This window comes from Eptatretus burgeri, chromosome 3 (genome assembly GCF_056783735.1).
Source record: "Eptatretus burgeri isolate ZD-2024b chromosome 3, Ebu_testis_v1, whole genome shotgun sequence".
Lineage (NCBI taxonomy): Eukaryota > Metazoa > Chordata > Myxini > Myxiniformes > Myxinidae > Eptatretus > Eptatretus burgeri.
This window is the reverse complement of record NC_140963.1, coordinates 37235193-37253064: the sequence shown is the minus strand read 5'-3', so window position 1 is coordinate 37253064 and position 17872 is coordinate 37235193. Positions and strand designations below refer to the sequence as shown.

At 41.3% G+C, this 17872-nt stretch overlaps 1 protein-coding gene across 6 annotated transcripts in view; it reads right to left on the bottom strand.

Moving 5' to 3' along the window:
- The window catches only part of LOC147029698 (tomoregulin-1-like), a 199346-nt gene that overhangs the window by 92261 nt on the left and 89213 nt on the right, over positions 1-17872 (bottom strand). For 5 of the 6 annotated variants that reach the window (XM_085872942.1, XM_085872943.1, XM_085872941.1 and 2 more), the window contains exons 7-8: positions 14591-14717; positions 4822-4977 (exon numbers count right to left, since the gene is read on the bottom strand). In XM_085872942.1, the coding sequence (XP_085729068.1) occupies positions 4822-4977; positions 14591-14717 (283 nt within the window). The remainder of the gene's footprint in view (positions 1-4821; positions 4978-14590; positions 14718-17872) is intronic. The other variant, XM_085872946.1, reaches the window with a different exon arrangement.

Sequence of the window (17872 nt, the reverse complement as noted above, 5' to 3'; positions counted from 1 at the left end):
GGCCACGCGCGACTTCATCCTTCACCCCACAGTCATCATGAATGTTCGCATACGCGTAAGTCGTCACATTTCTCAGTCATCACTTTTTTCTCGGTCCCGATGGTGACGACTTACGCCTAGTCTACTGTATATGTATATATGTATATATATATATATATATATATATATATATATATATATATATTGTTACGTTTGAGGGGGGGTATGCATTCAAAGGGTAATTAGGATGTTTAATTAGGTATGCCATGCTGTTCGAGTTTACCAGGATCTCGATGTAATAAGTAGCAATTCAGTGGTGATAAGTTGTCTCGTAAATGTTCATTTCTTCAAGGGGAAAATGATAATTGTCACGTAATTAGATAGGGACATGGGATAGGGTAAGTGTGTCTGCGTAAACCCCTTTTGGTATTCTCTGGAGACTGGCCGTGACGTCACAGGACAGTGCAGCGGATGGCTCCGCCCCGTGATCACGATTGGCAGAAGGCGACGGATAAATGGCTCGATTGGAAGTGACGAGGACAGGAGGATAAAAAGGTTCTGTTCGGGGTCGAAAAGGAAGAGGAAGAAGATCACAACCAAAAAGATCGTGTTTTTTTTGGTGTAGAGGCTGTTGCGCGGGGAGCATCCTTGTTGTTGTGCTGATTCGATCGTGTTCTTGATCGTGTCTTGGAGCCTTGCTGAGCCTCGTGCCTCACCTTGGTTGGCTTTGGGGTTCTGCTGACTCGGAATACGGGGTCGAACGGTGGGCGGACCTGCCTCCCTCTCCTGCTCGCAACTTGGCGCCAGAACTGGTTCCCTGGCGGCTGTGAGCGGACTTGGGCCAAGACGGTTTCTCCTGCCCCCCCTGACGAGAGCAAGGCCAGCTCGTCCGACGCCGATCCAGGGACAGTTGCGTCCACACCAAGGTCCAGCCTGACCACCAGAAATAGCTACGTTTTGTGTGTGTGTGTGTGTGTGTGTGTGTGTGTGTGTGTGTGTGTGTGTGTGTGTGTGTGTGTGTGTGTGTGTGTGTGTGTGTGTGTGTGTGTGTGTGTGTGTGCTTGGCGCCTTAGAGGGATTGAGAACTGTATATTCATTGGAATTGTCTGTGTTTTTCCCCACGCCCGATCCCACACCATCCCGTCGAATCTCCCCGGATCCCTCTTCTTGCCGAGTCTTGTTATTTCTGGTAATAATAAAAACAAATAAACATCATCAACTCAGTGAAAAGCGACTCGTGCCACCTTCCTCGTCCCATTTGCGGTAGAGCGATTAGAACCGCCATGTTTGGGTTATAAACAAATAAACCGCCTCCATCGTTTCGGCTCATTCTACGTTGGCGGGACTGTTCAAGTCCCGTGGATGTCACAATATATATATATATATATATATATATATATATATATATATATATATATATATATATATATATATATATATATATATACACAAAAACTGAAGATCCACCCACATCTCTCACCTGTGAATGGATGGAATAACAAATTAGCTCTCACCGAATCAATTAAACCCAGGTGGCCAGGATTATAGAAATAAATCAACTCCTCCCATGCTCTTCTTGCTGAAGAAGTTGCAAAAAGCAACCAAGAAAGGCTACCAATGTAAGCCCTTTGCTGTTTCAAACCCTTCCCCAAGTTCCTCCACAGCTGCAAAGATGTTCACAAATAGTTCACACATGAGAATCCCAATGCGACACACCCCCTTCAGTTTCCGGACTAGTTTCATCACTCGTTGGCGAATCAGCAGCAACAACACAGACAAATGCATACCAATGAGGTTCCCAAGCATGTACCACGTGAGGCTTGTGGAAGCGATTTATATTCTTGCAAAATGTTTACAAATGAAGATGTTGTCAGATACTTTTCTTTTTCATTGAAAATTACCGATGGGTGAGAACCACAATCATTGGAATGATCTTCCATAAAACAGATGAACTGAAGGATATAGAAAAGATCCTCTTCGGCAGGGAGAGTGTGTTTGAGAGATCCGGCAGATCTACAGTCTGGCAAATCTTGGGCAGAGAGAGATCCGGGCCTTAAACTGTTGAAGATTGTAAATGTTGTGGAAAGCAGAAGGAGGCAGCTGGTTCCACAATTTAGCAGTGCAATGAAAGAAAGAAGGTGCATTCAAGGCCTGATGCCCAGATGGGGATGTGATAAACAAAAATAGTGTGGTGGATTCGAGAATACGACAAGGTACTCTCGTTTATTTATCTACCTCGAGTCATCATTATAAAAATGAGCACAGTGTAGCAATAATCTCATTGCTTGAAAAATGAAGTGTAAAGGCAAAACAGTTTTTCCATTTGTTCTCCTGCCGACTGGCTGCAATTTTCCAGAATGATGATAATCTAATTAAAGTTAGAATTTGGTTTTTGTTGCAGTTAGCCATGAACCTGTCCACAGCCTGTTTACCTTTTTTGTTGTGAAAATCAAGATTGACATAAGATGTGTTTTGCTCAATGGGTATAACTTGGTCCTTCCTTTGACTGTTAAATGCATTGTGACGAGCAGCACAAAACACTGCGCAATGGTGGTAACCACATCACAAATGTTAAAGCACAACTCATTGCATTATATCTGCATCACTATCTGGAACAGACCCTCTTGCCCACTTGCCTACAGACAGACCATTTGTACTGGACAAATTAGGGTGTGGATTGAATGCAAAGTCAGTGACTGCTAATGACTGTCTGACTGCGGCCGTGAAATTAGTGGAGCTTTCTGGGTTCATGAAGCCAGGATCGTGAGTAGGCCTTTATGTAGAAAGCTTGTTCTTACGATCGTAATAGCTCAACATTTTTGGCAAAATTGTATGCTTAAATCGATTTTGACCTATTAAACACCAAATGCCCCTATAAAATGGAAATCTTTGATGTTTAACTGTGATGCTTCAATTTGGAGGTGCATGGCAAGTTGTGTGGGCAGGCATCCTTTACCAAAAAAAAATAAAAAAAATCAGCATCGGCTCATGTGTTTCCCACGAACTACTGGTTTTATTTGATAGCCACTTCCAACACATATGCATGAGTGAAGCCAACTCTCTCCACCCATTGGTGCAGTTCCCACAAGTAGGTTAATATGGATTGCACAGGGTATAACCTTCAAACATATCTATTTATGGCCAACTCTTGCAACTAATGTGGGTCATTTAAATGAGGTGTTGGTGGATCTGTTGGTGGATGTCAAAGATCCCACGGTGTCGTTCGCGAAGAGTCGGTGACTTATCGCCGGCACCCAGAACAAATTCCAAATTCCTGCTTCTAACATCCAGGAGGCACTGCATGAGCGGCACAGTGACGCCACCAGCAAATTATGCTTCCTGCAGTAATGTGCTTCCGATGAAAGAAGAAGAAGAATAATTGTAGTGAAAGAATGGCCAGCTGTCTTGCAAATTAGAGTAGACATAGACACTGTAAGCAGGTGCCCAGTTTTAAATGGGAACAGAATCCTGTGGGCATGGTTGCCACTCATGCTTTTTCTCAGTGTATTGAATCAGATGGCATTGGGTGAGTGTTTCAAAGGGCAATTCAATTGGCACAAGCTGTAGTGTTTATGTGAGGTTTCAAGCTTTGTACTTCTCGAGTAATTTAAACAAATTCGAATTGGTAATTCCAGCAATCACTCTCAGTATTTTCAGCAAATTTTCAATTTGCTAATTGCTTTTGGTGATGTAGTTGGAGTGTTGAAACTTTTGAGGCGAGGAGTGATCAAGCCTTCCCTTGAGGCTTGCTGTCTCTCAGATAATTACGGTTTACCAGTCATTCATTATTATGCCTTGCGTCTTTCACCTGTTTTGAATGGAGAAGACATTTTGAAGCATAAAGTCATTGCAAGGGGAACCTCTCAAAATATCCCACTTACTTCTCCTGCATGCAGTACATGACTGCTGGCTTACATGATTGCTGGGGGCATGACTGTGCTGCTGATGCGGTACACTCTGCAGGTTCAGGCAGGAATCTTTGGAATTTTGTCAGGATGCTGGCAATAATTCCCATACTCTTCGTTGAAAGACACCATCAAATCTTTAACACCCACCAACTAATGCAAGCAGGTGGGACATTCAGCTTTAAGTCGACCCGAGGGACGACACTATTCGAGTTGCAAGGCCCTGCCTGCGAGGCACCGGTCCGACAGTTTATACTCGAGTCGGGCATTGAATCCAGTCTAGACGGTTTAAAGATGAGTGTGCTCCCTCGACACCATCCTGTCATGACTCCCATTCATCAAATGTGTGCATCAGAGATGAGAGTGGATAAGCTTAGTTAAAGGGTAGCAGTACTCAAATTAGGTGAGCAAAATAGGACATCTTCAAGAAGTTAGCAATTGAAAAAAGCAAAAGGACTGTGCTCTGGCAGCTTGGGTGGTATTTTCTGAACATATCTGGAGCGTTCTCTGAGAAGGTTGAAAGAGGTAGAAACTGCCGAGAAAGACCCAAATTGTATGGTGGATATCCAAAAGTTGCCGAATTAAAGGCTGAGAAGCTTTGCTAGAAATATTCTCGAAAATCTACCGCTTTTGCTGCAAGGGAGACGATAGCAACTTTTATGAGCAATTCTGTGAACGGAATCATGATTTGCATGAGACTGTATGATTCATTTTGTACATATACTCGTGTACATTTAGTTGTCGGTGCTTGAACGTTTTTGTTTTATTTCTAGAAACCCCACTTGCGATCATAATCTTTGAAATACACTTTTTAGAATACACAAAAATACTATGGAGTCATCATGTCGAGGGGATAATTTTAAAGAGGTAAAAATCAAGAGCATATAAACAGCACATGTAGATCGTGAGAAGATGTAAATCATCAGAAGATCAGCACCTGGCCACGCAGACAACAAGCGCAAAGGTGACGGTAAGCTGGACGGCACCAACGACAGCTGCAATGAGCACATATCGAAGGTTGTTTCCATCAGGAACCACGTACAACATGTTCTCCTTGCTCTCACACTGCCTCCCAACGTACCCAGGCTCGCATCTCAAAATCGACGAGGGAAGAGGGATGGGTGGAGAAAGTTTCCTTGAGCTGGCAAATGGAAAACCTGCACAGCTTTTTGTGATCAAACAGACTAAGAATAAGCACATTGATCATGACAATATATTCTTCTTTTTGCTCTATAAACTGCCAACAAAAAGGCCTGGTCCTGCCAAATGTATGCTGCAATCCATGTCAGAAATTTGATATTTTAACCGGCTTGAAGTCAACTAAACACTGTCTTCAGAACAAAGATAAGGATACCAAGGTGGTGTTATGGGTTAGAGATTCTGCCCTGAGTAACTGAGGTGGGTGGTTCGAATCTGACCCTGGCAGAGTCACACCAAAGACTTTAAAAATGGTACGTGCTGATTCCTGGCTTGATGCTCAGCATTTAAGAAGATAGATCATGGATAACCAACCATGGGTTGGCAATCATTGTGTAAGATTGATGGGCCTAATGGCATGTGTTGAAGTTCCTTAAATATATAATGGAACTCATACTTAAGGTAATATACAAACTTGCATCATCACATCCATTAAGAAAGAAAATTGCTTGTCAAAAGTTGAGGATTTGTTTTAGCAGAATAGCTATAAAGGTATACCATACGTCATGATGTTGTGGGTGTTTGGGGGGTGGAGAAGGGGAAGGTGATCTGAGGGGGGGGGGGGCATGTTCACTGTTATTTGCCTTGAGTAAGTATTACAGATGGTTTCATTCAGGGGATTGCAAACTACATTCCAATTTCAATTACTTTGATAGACAGATGCAAATCTCAGATCGTCCACCAATCCAAAACTATGATCTTTTCTAACCTCGTTAACCCACACCCCAATCCCTTCTTCTTCCAAATTTCCAGGTTTTCCTCCTGAGAATTTCCTTCTGTATGCATCTTTTCCACCCTCTGCATCCTCTGCTGCCCCTCATTCCCTCCCCATACCCATTGTGCAAGGCTGCCTCTAACTTGGCCTTCAACTCTGCTGTTGGTGTTTCCCACTTCTATCAACTCTTCCTTTTGTTCTGTTGTATCCTGATCCGTTCAGTGTCCTAATACTAGCTCTTCCACAAGCCTCGACTATATATATATATATATATATATATATATATATATATATATATATATATATATATATATATATATATATATATATATATATGTATACATATACAAAAAATTAAAAAAAAACAAGTAAAATGCAGGTCATGGTAATGCCTACAAGTTACAATGGCAAAAAAACCCCAAAACAAAAATGTATTGCTGTCAGACGATCATAAACATGACTGACTGTTGGGTCTGAAATTGTATTTTAGATCCTTAACCCATGGTGGTATTTGTAAAGAGTAGACGAACTATTGCCAGCACACCGAACAAATTCGAAATTCCTCTCTAAATCAGTTCCAGTCGAACCTCGAGCATAGCCAGCGGAATCATGAACGACTTGGGTCAAAATTTTCCTCTCGTGAGATGAATTGGTGCCATTTTAAGAAGAAGTAGTAGTTGTGGTGCTAGAGGTTTTAGATCGAGCATTGTGAAGTATGCAGTAGCTTGTCTATTATATGCGAGTTATTCCTTCTCCTCCTAATCCCCTTCCTATTTTAGCCTCTCCTCCAAGGCTCGCCACCTTAGTCCTGATACCCCTCTCAATAATTACCACTGTGTTTTATTTTTATTGAGTTTCAGGGTTGCAGATGAAGCGCAGGCATAATGGGAAAAGTATCTCCTCTCCTGTATATATTCCCTTGTGTGTGGATGCTCTTCTCTCTTAACAAGGGTACAGTGGTGACATATTGGTGAGGACAATAGAGATTGTGACTTCAAATCTAGCTCAAGGAAACAGGGTTAATAGATTTGGATTTAATTTTCAGGGAGTCATGCTGGTGTCTTAGAAGAATTGTCATTGGATGACTGGTTTATATACATGCTTAAATCATGTGTAACATGTACCGATCTAATAAGGGGCAAAACTGCTTTCATATTGTTTGTTAAGACATCTTGATCTGGAATTCTCTCAAAATTATACTTGGTACCATCTCCAAAATAGCAGAAACATGGCAATGTTTCATGAAAGTTGTAAGCACTGGTTATATTTAACATCTGCCAACTAATGCAGCAACAGGACACCGAGCTGAACCTCCACCTTGTGATACAACAAACGATGGGGCATCTTGTGATACAACAAACACCCTGCCTGCTAAGCATCAATCCGACAGTTCATATCAAACTCAGACGAGGCAGCATGCAAACAATAAAATGAATGTGTATATATGTGTGTGTGTATATATATATATATATATATATATATATATATATATATATATATATATATATATATATATATATATATATATATATATATATATATATATATATATATATATATACACACACAACATAGTCAAGGCGTTGGATCATATATATGTATATATATATCTGACAGTTCATATCAAACTATATATAACAAACTATATCAAACTATATCAAAGTTCATAACAATATATATTTATATATATTTATATATATATATATATATATATATATATATATATATATATTGTTACGGCTGTGGAAATTCGCAATACACCATAAAGGGTCCTTAGATCAGTTATGACGATAAGTATATGTGTAGTTAGATTTCCCCACCGTTGTTTAGAGGGAATTTCCATGTTCACCGGGCTGCGATCCTTTGAGATAGCCGTTTTTCTTTTCTCTGTCGTTATTTTGGACCAATCATCCCCCAACAACCTAATCGCCACCACCAACATCAGTCCCAAACAACTACAACTCAAACACCACCACCTTCGCCTCTTTACCTCCACAACTCCACCCCGCAAACATCGCTTCACCGCCATTCTCAAACGACACCTGCCAGCAACCAAATCACCACCACCAACACCCTTCCCAAACCACCACAGCAAACTCCCACCACCTTCGCCTTTCTACCGAACGTCGTGCCATGGGTTGTGAATGGGTTCCTTTCGCCTCGAAAAACAGATCAGGAATGATTCACACCCACTTTTCATCCATCCAATGGCTGAGCATCAGGTGGTGTAGCCCCACCTCCGAACCCGCTGTGATCCACAAATTTGCATAGACGCTCCTCCCTTGGCCTATATAAGCGCGAGCACAATGCAGCTCGCGGCAGTCAGGCAGTCGGTGGAGCCGCAGTCAAGTCGGGTCTGGAGAGTGGCAGTCTGGAGGGGTCGGAGAACAGGATGAGCGCGAAGAGGCAGACGGTGGCAGTGTCGGGGCGGCAGTGTCGGTGGGGCAAAGTCGGGAGATGGAGCTCGAAGCAGACGGGAATGGCAGACGGGGGCCGAACGCCGGAGAGAGCTCACCGGCCACGCCAGGGGCACGAAGCCAGGCTCAGCTACGCTGACATTGCGGCTTGCCCGCCATCGCGCCACGAGGGCGCAGGTAAGACCCTTCGGTCTCGTGGACCTGGACGCTCATCCAGGTTCCACGCACATTTGGTCCACGGACCTGTCCGCCACCCTTGCCTTTGAGGGTGGCTTTTTCCTTTGCTTTTGTGTAAGTGCATGTGTTGGCGCCGTCTTGTAAAGTAGACCTGTGTAAGTGACTGTGCATGTACATTCTCATTGCTCGTATTTGGTTGTAACTCTGCCTTTGCTTGCCTTTCATTGCTTTCACTGTATACGTGCCTGAATTACTGTATGGCTGTAAAATACATGCTTGTCTGAGTGTGCAATAAATGTGCTTGTTGAACTGTTCCCCGTTTCGTTGCGTCCTTTCCCTTGTGTGAAAGTTCCATCTTGCATCACGGAAGGAATTGGTAGGAGGGGTGTAAGCATCCGGTAAATAATCACGTCCGCCGGGGCTGGCGATAACACCGCTCGGTTATCACTGAAGCACGGAACGGACCGCTTAAGCAGTTCGTGTCCTAGGCCGGCCAGCGGCGAGGTACGATCGCCCAGTTAACTACCCGCGCAGGTACTTAGGTAGGTCGAGTTTGGCGAACAACCCTATCCTGCGCAGGTGGCCGATTGGCACGATTGTGGTGTGGTCGAAAGACCCACCCGTGACTAGCTCCTGGTGGTAGTTCCAAGGAGGGTCACGACTGAATTGTCCATTCTAGTGGGCGACGCGGTCGCGATTTGAGTTATGTGGCCGATCGCATGCCGGGCGGACCGAAATTCGTCACTATATATATATATATATATATATATATATATATATATATATATATATATATATATATATATATATATATATATATATATATATATATATATATGATCCCAATATTGAGATAGCACAACATGCACACAACACCCACAAATCACACAAAGTAGTCCCGGACTACCTACCTCCCTTTCCACCATGACCCTGTACTCTTATAGCTCCTTCGATTCTAAGTATCTATTCAATGCTATTTTAACCTTCTACCTGCTGCTACCACCTTCCCAGGAATATCATTCCATTCGTTGACAACTCTTGTACCCCTGCCTTTGTTGTCATACTAACTTTCCTTTGTTTTTTTTGTTAATCCGAGCTGTTAGGGTTAAAGCTAACCTTCTGGTCCTTTCATTGACAATCCTTTAAAAAAAAAATTTTTCCCTGCATCAATTTGCTGTACGAATTAGTCCAGGTGGGCAGTTCTATGATCTAAGCATGTATAAGCCAAAATATGTGAAATAACTCATCGGTTACAGTGTGTGACGTAAAGGACGTCACATGCGGTTAAAACTCTGTGAACCTGAGTTGGGCTCCGAAAGATATATGTTGATGTATATATAAAGATGTATATAATATAATCAACGGATCAATCTTCATATATAAGCGTATCTTACAGAATTGATATCAATCTTATGCATTTCAGCACCTCATGATTATAATGAGTGTAAATGTACAGGAATGATGTCACTTGCTCTCGAATGTTTCTCCGCAGAATAATGCAGTGCCTCCTCCCGAGAGCAGGTTTTACTTAACTAATGAATTTTTGAATTGAAAAAAAAACAACAACAAAGCTTAAAGATTCCTTGCTATTTTGCTTGTGTATTGTGTGTGTAAAAGCAAATTCATAGGTGCCGAAAGTGATGATGCAGTTTGTGGTTATTAGGATTGTTATGCTGTTACCAACCGGATTGAAAATTAGTGACCATAAGAGACTCCGATAATTGCTACTAGGCATGCCCTGGCTTACATTAAGTGGATGATTACATGATTATCATGAACATTCCTGCAAATTAAAATTATTGTGTTGTCATTTTTTGAAATCCCCACATAATTAATCAATTCTTCAGGCAATTGTAATGTATTTCGGAGACGAGATTACGTATTTCAGTCTTGCATTGCACACATGTAATAATGTATGGCCTTTTAGCAAACTAACAAATCCTATATCAAATGAATCCTAACCTATGATCATAATTCAGGCCCCTTAATAGTCCACCCAGCCCCCCAAAGTAAATCCATGACACCAGCTTGTCTGATGGTGGGGTAATGGCTCATTACACGATATCAATATGTGAAGCAAGTTGGGATTACACACCGGGGATTGAAATTGGTTCTTGCTGCATATTGTCACATGACTTGATGGTTTTTCTACAACTAACACCAGGGTAACAAACTGGTCTTAAATGGTCTCTGGCCGAATCAGTGCAAAGGCGTTATTTTTCTTCTGGACAGGCGTGGGCAAAGGTTTATTGGAAAATACAATCTCATTTCGGTAGTGAATGGACTGCAGTTAAATTGCAGTGCAATCTCTTTGTTTGGCTATACAAGCAGAGCTGTAAAGATGCTGTCAACAGCTGAGAGAGACCTCCACCAGGGCAGTTCCATGAACCAACACCAAAACGTGGCAGTATTCAATTGTCACATTGATTTCTGGAAGTTTATATGAACACCATTCTTGGATATGATTGTTATTGTAAAACCTCTTCCAAAAAAGCCCCAAAAATATTGATGTTAAATTTTTTGCAAACCAATTAAAGTTCAAGGACAACATTGATCATACAAAGTGCTAATACTCTGAAAAAAAAACCTTTGCTGGCATTGATGCGAAGAGGCGATGATAGTAAATAAAGAAAGCTAAAAACAAGTAAAAACAGAAGTAGAAAGAGAGAAAGACCAACAAAGATAATTGGACGTTTTCTTGGATGACAAGCAATAACTTGAAACTAAATGAAGAAAGAAAATGGAATTCCTTGTGATAGGTTCCCACGACCACTGCTGTCCCACACACTGTTCTCAGAATAGGAAACGCATCAATCGGGCCATCAGAATCAGCAAGGAATCTTGGTGCATATTTTGACTGCAATGATGCCTCATGTTTCGAACTTAAGTAATACAGTCAAGTTTCATCTCCAAATTATTTCACAAATAAGAAAGTTCATTGACCTGGATGCCTGCCACTGTTCTGTTCGTAGCCGAGTACTCTCATGGTTAGACTATTGTAAAGGACGACGGGCATCTTTTCCAAATGGTCATCTCAGGTGACTCCAAAGCTCAGGTGACAAAGCTCGTCATGTCTATCGGGTAAACCATAGACCAGATTTTTATACTTTATTTGTATACATAGTCAAGGCTTGTGGAAGAGCTAGTACACTGAATGGATAAGGATGCAACAGACAAAAACAGGATGCAAAACACGCATGCACAGTTTGGACAAGTTGGACACAGCGGATGCATGGGGTGGACAAGTTGGATACAGAAAGAAACTCCAAGGAGGGGAAACTGGAAAATTAGAAGGAGGGATTTGGATGGGGTTAACAAGGGTAGAAAAGATCATGGTTTTGGATTAGGGACGATCTGAGATGGTGGTCAACAGCTGTCTTGAAGACCTGGAGGGAAGTTGTTAATTTCTCTGCACAGGACACAATCGTCTGCAAAGAGTCTAATTGATGAAAAGACCTTCTCTGGGAGATTGTTGACATCCAAGAGAAAAAGTGGGGGTCCAAGGACAATTACCTGCGGGACACCTGATGCAACATGGGCTGCAAACGATTTTGACCCTTCCAATAAAACTGTTTGGGTACAGATTGTCAGAAAAGCTCAAAATCCAGGCAAGTTGTTGACTGTGAACTCCACACTGATTGGGTTTGAAGAGAAGTCGTGAGTGGGACACTATCAAAAGCTTTAGAGAAATCCACCATCACCATGTCTATCTGCTTCTTTCTTTTGTATGCATCAATGACATCATATGTTGTCAGTAAAAGTTGGGTTTTGCATGAGTTAACTCATCGAAAACCATGCTGATGTGATGCTAATATGTTATTGTCATCAAGGTGTTGTGTAAGACAGGAAACAACAACATGTTCCAATATCTTACAGGCTACGCTGGTTAGAGAGATGGGGCGGTAGTATTCTGCTTAAAGTTTTGTCACCCTTCTTCTTTCCACCTCGGGGTAAATGGCCTGGTCTGAGGGATCGGTTATAATTGATCAAGAACTGCACTTACTTCGGATGAAGTTTATTTTAGCAATACCGCTTCAAGTATCATCTGGACCGGAGGCTTTACTTCGAGAAAGTTTCTTCACGAGCTTCTCGATGACCTGAATATGAACTATAATATCTGGCATATCTGAGTATGGCGAATGTGGAAGGATTGGCATTTTGATATTCTCTTCCTTTGTGAGTGGACTGACTCAAACTGCCTCCCCAGGATGTTGGCTTTCTCCCGACTCACAGATTCGAGTGAGCTTCCCTCTCTGAGTTGCTGAATACCTATTGAATCTCGTTTTAATTTCTTTACATAATTGTAGAAGGCCTTCAGTTTTTTTTTTTATCTGGCTTGGACCAACTATGTCATTCAACTAACTCCATCTGGCAGAACGGAGTAATTTCTGGACTTCTGATCTGAGTGTTCTGAAGTTGTCCCAGTCTTTCTCATTCTGGCTCTTCCAGGCTCGGTTGTAGACATTGTTTTTGTTTGATTTTACATTTGATCTCCCTGATGATGTCATGGAGGATAGTTAAGGACATAGGACAAATGGGAACAGGAGAAATTCATTCGATTTTGGTGAAGATATGGAGCTGGATACAATATATATATATATATATATATATATATATATATATATATATATATATATATATATATATATATTTTAAATTCTCTTAGTGATTGATAGATGGGGAGATTGAGGTCACCATTGAGGGATGGGGGCAAAAACTATACATAGCATGATATTTTGAAAAGTTGTGGATGGATTATGACAAAACTTGGTGGATGAGTTGGGAGGTGACAAGAACAAGCCAATTAGATTTTTGGTTCAGGTCCAGATGCAGATCTGGCCTATCGGTGTTCAAACAAAATGTGAAAAGTTCAGCCTGGCGGAGGTATGTAGTCGACTGAGTGCCGTTCTAGTTTTAACATGTTCGACTGTCCGTTACTGCACCTGCAGGTCCCATAGGTCTTCTTCCATACGCTTTTGTGTCACTTCTTTGAGAAAAATAGGACCACTGGACATGGAGCTTAACTGGGCCCTGGCCTAATTTTGTCACCTAAATTTCATAGCATTCTGACTGGTGGGCCTGAAGATGAAGATTTCTGAAGGAATTTACGTGATTTTCCCAAATATTTATGAAGTCTGCTATTTTGACACACTTCTGGTGACCTGATTGGCATGACCTCCACAAGTTAACATCAGGACCCTGTCCTAATGTTGCAACCAAAAATTTGGTAGCTTTCTGACTGATGGGTCTGGAGAATAAAATTTTTGAAGAAATTTACTAAGTTGGCCATTTTTACCGACTTAAAGTCAAGTGACTGGAATGAGCTTTGCGATCCCCATTACCAGTCGGAGCGGAACGTTGCTGCCAGATTTCAGCCGGATCGGCCCAGCAGTTTGGCCAGAGAAGTCGAAATAGGAGACAGACAGACGGTGCATGATGACAATTTCTTCTCTGAAATAATTCCAGATAAGCCAAAAATGGACGTATGATCTGCCTGTATTTCTGTTCCCTCGCACTGTTGTCCATCCTTCCCCTTGCTCAATGTTCAGCTCCCTCCCTTGAATGCATTCTCCTTCCACCCCTTATTACAAAAAACATTTTGCCCCATAAATACATTTTTCCAATGGCTCTGCAGACCTTTCCACTTTATTTTTGCCCTTTTGCCTTTCTGCACAACTCTTCAGGGTCACACGTATTTGATCATAAACACTAACCTTGTTACCGTTTCCAAGTCTAAACTTAAAATACACCCTTAATTCATCCCTCAATTCTTCTTATATGAAACCGCTATCTTGCCAAATTTCTTGCTTCATTCACTTCCCTTCAAGACTCTGAGTCTTCTCCCCCCAACCATCTCCAGGACAGATTTGCTTCACTTGTTGAGACTTTTCCCTTTTCCCACGCAGCTCCTCTCCTCATGTTGCTGTGCATCCGTCTTTTTACCCTCCTGTTTCCCCTGATCTCCACATTGTGCCTGCTCATCCTTTGCCCCTGCTGTTCTGCTCTTCCAGGAGTCTCAATACCTACAGATGAAAAGTATTTCACAGCCACTGCATATCATTATCATGATCAGTAAATTACCCACTCACATGGAGGTTTTCATTAAGTGCTAGTATATATGTGCAAGAGATGTGGGAATGATACATTTTATATTTTGCGACTCCAGCTCATGAGGTAGTGCGATTGAGGTATATACTCACAAGCAGGCAGGCTCCTGTTGGTTTCCTGAGTACTCGCAGTAGCCGTTGATGCAGAAACTGCGAAATTGCTCCGGGCACGGCATGCCATAATCTCGAGCTATAGGCTCGTCCAAATCCCGGATGCTGTCTTCAGTGACAACAGGCAGCAAAAAACACACACGCACACCACTTTTAAACACACAAAATTTGAACATGCTGTGGAAGATAAAGAGACGAGTTGGACGATAGGGTGTCAGTTACTTGATTAGTGCGTTTGAGTCATGTCTTGCGATGCATCAAACAAATAAACATTCATCTATGAAGTGCGTTGTGTCTTGTGCGACGGATACCCCCAATTGTGGCAAAAATGTTTGAAACTATTTCAAAAGATTCATGGCATTAAATTGTATCCTTTTTTCAAAATATGCGATGCCTGATTAGTGTTTTAACTTTACATTGGAATGTTGTCCACTGTGCCTTTTTATTTCATTTTAACTTTATGTCCTTTATCATTTACTGGTGGGGTATGTTTACACATTGTGCAAGTATACAAACCTTGCTTTCTCATAGTCTTGGGTCGCTCACCTGCATTTGATTTTTCATATACTTATTTTCATATATTTATATTTTCATTTACAGATGCTTTCCGACGGTTCTGTGATTTTTTTTCCCCCCAATGTACTGGCTTCGATGTCTGTCGGCACACATTATTACCTTGCTTCCCCATTGTCTCAGGTTGCTCACCTGAATTTTTTCATTTATTTTTTTTCATTTATTTATATTTTCATACACTGACGCTTTCCGACGGTTCTGTGATTTTTTTTCCCCCGATGTACTGGCTTCGATGTCTGTCGGCACACAGTATTACCTTGCTTTCCCATTGTCTCAGGTTGCTCACCTGAATTTTTTTCATTTATTTTTTGTACATTTATTTATATTTTCATTTACGGATACTTTCTGATGGTTCTGGGATTATTTTTTTCCCCGGTGTGTAATATCAGTCAGTGAGTCGGTCAGTGAGTCAGTGAATCAGTGGTTAGAATGAGCTTTATATATATTAGATGTAATAAATGTACAGTTGATGTTGTTCTATATGTATCAAGACATATGCTACATACCAAGACCATATCAATAATGATTATTCTGTCTGCAAATACAAATAGACATAAGAAGCGAGCTGAAAGTTTGTCAGGATGATGCTCCATAATGCAATGTCCGGCCTGCAAAGCACTGCAGAGTCCTTAGGGGTCAACATCAAGCAAAAATAAGTGAATGGATGTCATACTTGATTGACTAAGTTTTCTTGTCTGTCCCAGATTTGCATAACAGAGAAAGAAAAACAAAATAAGGAAGTTTTACATCAGAACCTTAGCCTTGTGCTGTGATAGAAAATGGATGATGGTCTCAGCCATATCAATGGAGTTCTGCTGAGCATCTGATTCACAATGCAGTTTAGGAAGGGAGGGAAACGACCATTCTTCAATCTGGAAGTTGAATGGAAACTGGATTGCTTACTCTGGACATTATTTTGTCTACCTACATGGAGAGGTGATTGTATTTCTAATTATGCAATCTGTGTTGCTGCAAATGTACTCGGGTCGTCTGCACATTAGCATCCTGAGCAAGGGCCATGTATTCCAACACCAATGCTGCTCACCGTGAAATTAAGTACATGTATGCATGAGAGATGCTGACCTATAATGGCGATTAACTGTCCACGCTTCCTACACTTAAGGAAAAAAAAAAACTCGCGAAGGTCCCAAAGAACCGGAGTAAAGGTGGCTCCAAGGAGAAAGCATGTCCTTTCCTATTTCCCCATGCCTGTATAACTGAATTGGAAGTATCTCATGTGGTTTGACGAGGACACGTTTCAACATCATTCCTTCACACAATCTCAAGTACAATCACTAACTATGCCTTAAAGACCACATGGCTATGGGAGGTGAATCGGGAGTTGGGCAGTGAGTGAAATGCAAGGAATGCAGTGAGCAGTGCAATGCAGAAACAAGCAAGACTCTCCATGAGGTTGCAAGAGCATGAATGGGCAACCTGACTCGAGCAGAGTTCACACTTGGTGACTGCACTTTGTGTGAAAATCAAAGGCCATGGCATTGATTTGGAAAATGGAATGAACTTTTTTTAATTTTTTTTTCTGGAAAATGGATTTGGAAAAGGAAAATGGATTTGTATCGTTGACCGCCTGGAACATGGAACCAAAGTGAGACGAGACCGAAAGAAGATCTACAGTGATGATAGCTACTGGTTCCATGTAGCTCAGGAAAGAGATTCTCAGAGAATTAAATGCAAAGAGGCGTTAGGTACCTGTACCAAGAAGAGAGTGGAGATGGACAGAGCGAACCATAATGGTGCTGGAACTGCTGTTGCCAGACAAGAACTGACAGGAAGTCCTATTAGGCCATGGGCCAGATGGGTGATCATTACCATCTCGGGTGGCGAAGGTTGACTGTACTTTTTGGAAAGATCTTTGTCTGGGCCAACTTTTTGGGAATGATTTCCACTCCAAATCGGTAACTTTATTGTTGTTTTTTGGGAAAATAAGCATTTTTGGGGTAAAATCGTGTTTTTTGAAATCGCAACTGTAGAAAAAATATCTGCGACAAAACAACATATAGCTATGTAAAGTACAACCATTTTGGTGTGCTTTGTGTTGGGTTTCAATCGCCGGTTACCGTGGCAACAACCATTTTAGGGTAAAAAACATGGTTTTTGATAGTGAAACTCTAAAAATTCATATCTCAGAAATGAAAAATGAGTTTTGAACCATTTAAACGATAAACACATCCCGATGCATCAGGGTAGGTTTTAAATTCCATAGTATGAGGGTAGGTTTAAGATAAATATATCGTTTTAGGGTAAAAACATCACATTTTGAATTGCATTTCTTGCTAATCTGACAGAAAACCCCGTTTTTTGAGATAAGAGGACTGTATTTATTTTATCAACTTCACAGAGTATCCAAAGTCTACATGTATTTATATATCACTTTACATGTACTAGTATAGGTTGTATGAGTTACCTAGTTTAAATAGATTGGCGTTGCCATGGAAACGATCAATTTTGTGGGTAAACACGTTTTTTGACGGTAAAAGTTGAAATATTCATACTGTAGCTTGCAAGTGAAATAATATTTTTTCAGAGATCTGAACGCTAAAACCTCCCCGACGCACACAGAAAGTTGTTTATTTCAATGTATAGGGCAAGTTGTCAACAAACTATCTCGTTTTAGGGTGAAACCATCAACTATTCAATAGCATTCCTCGATAGAATTGTCAAAGCAGAGAT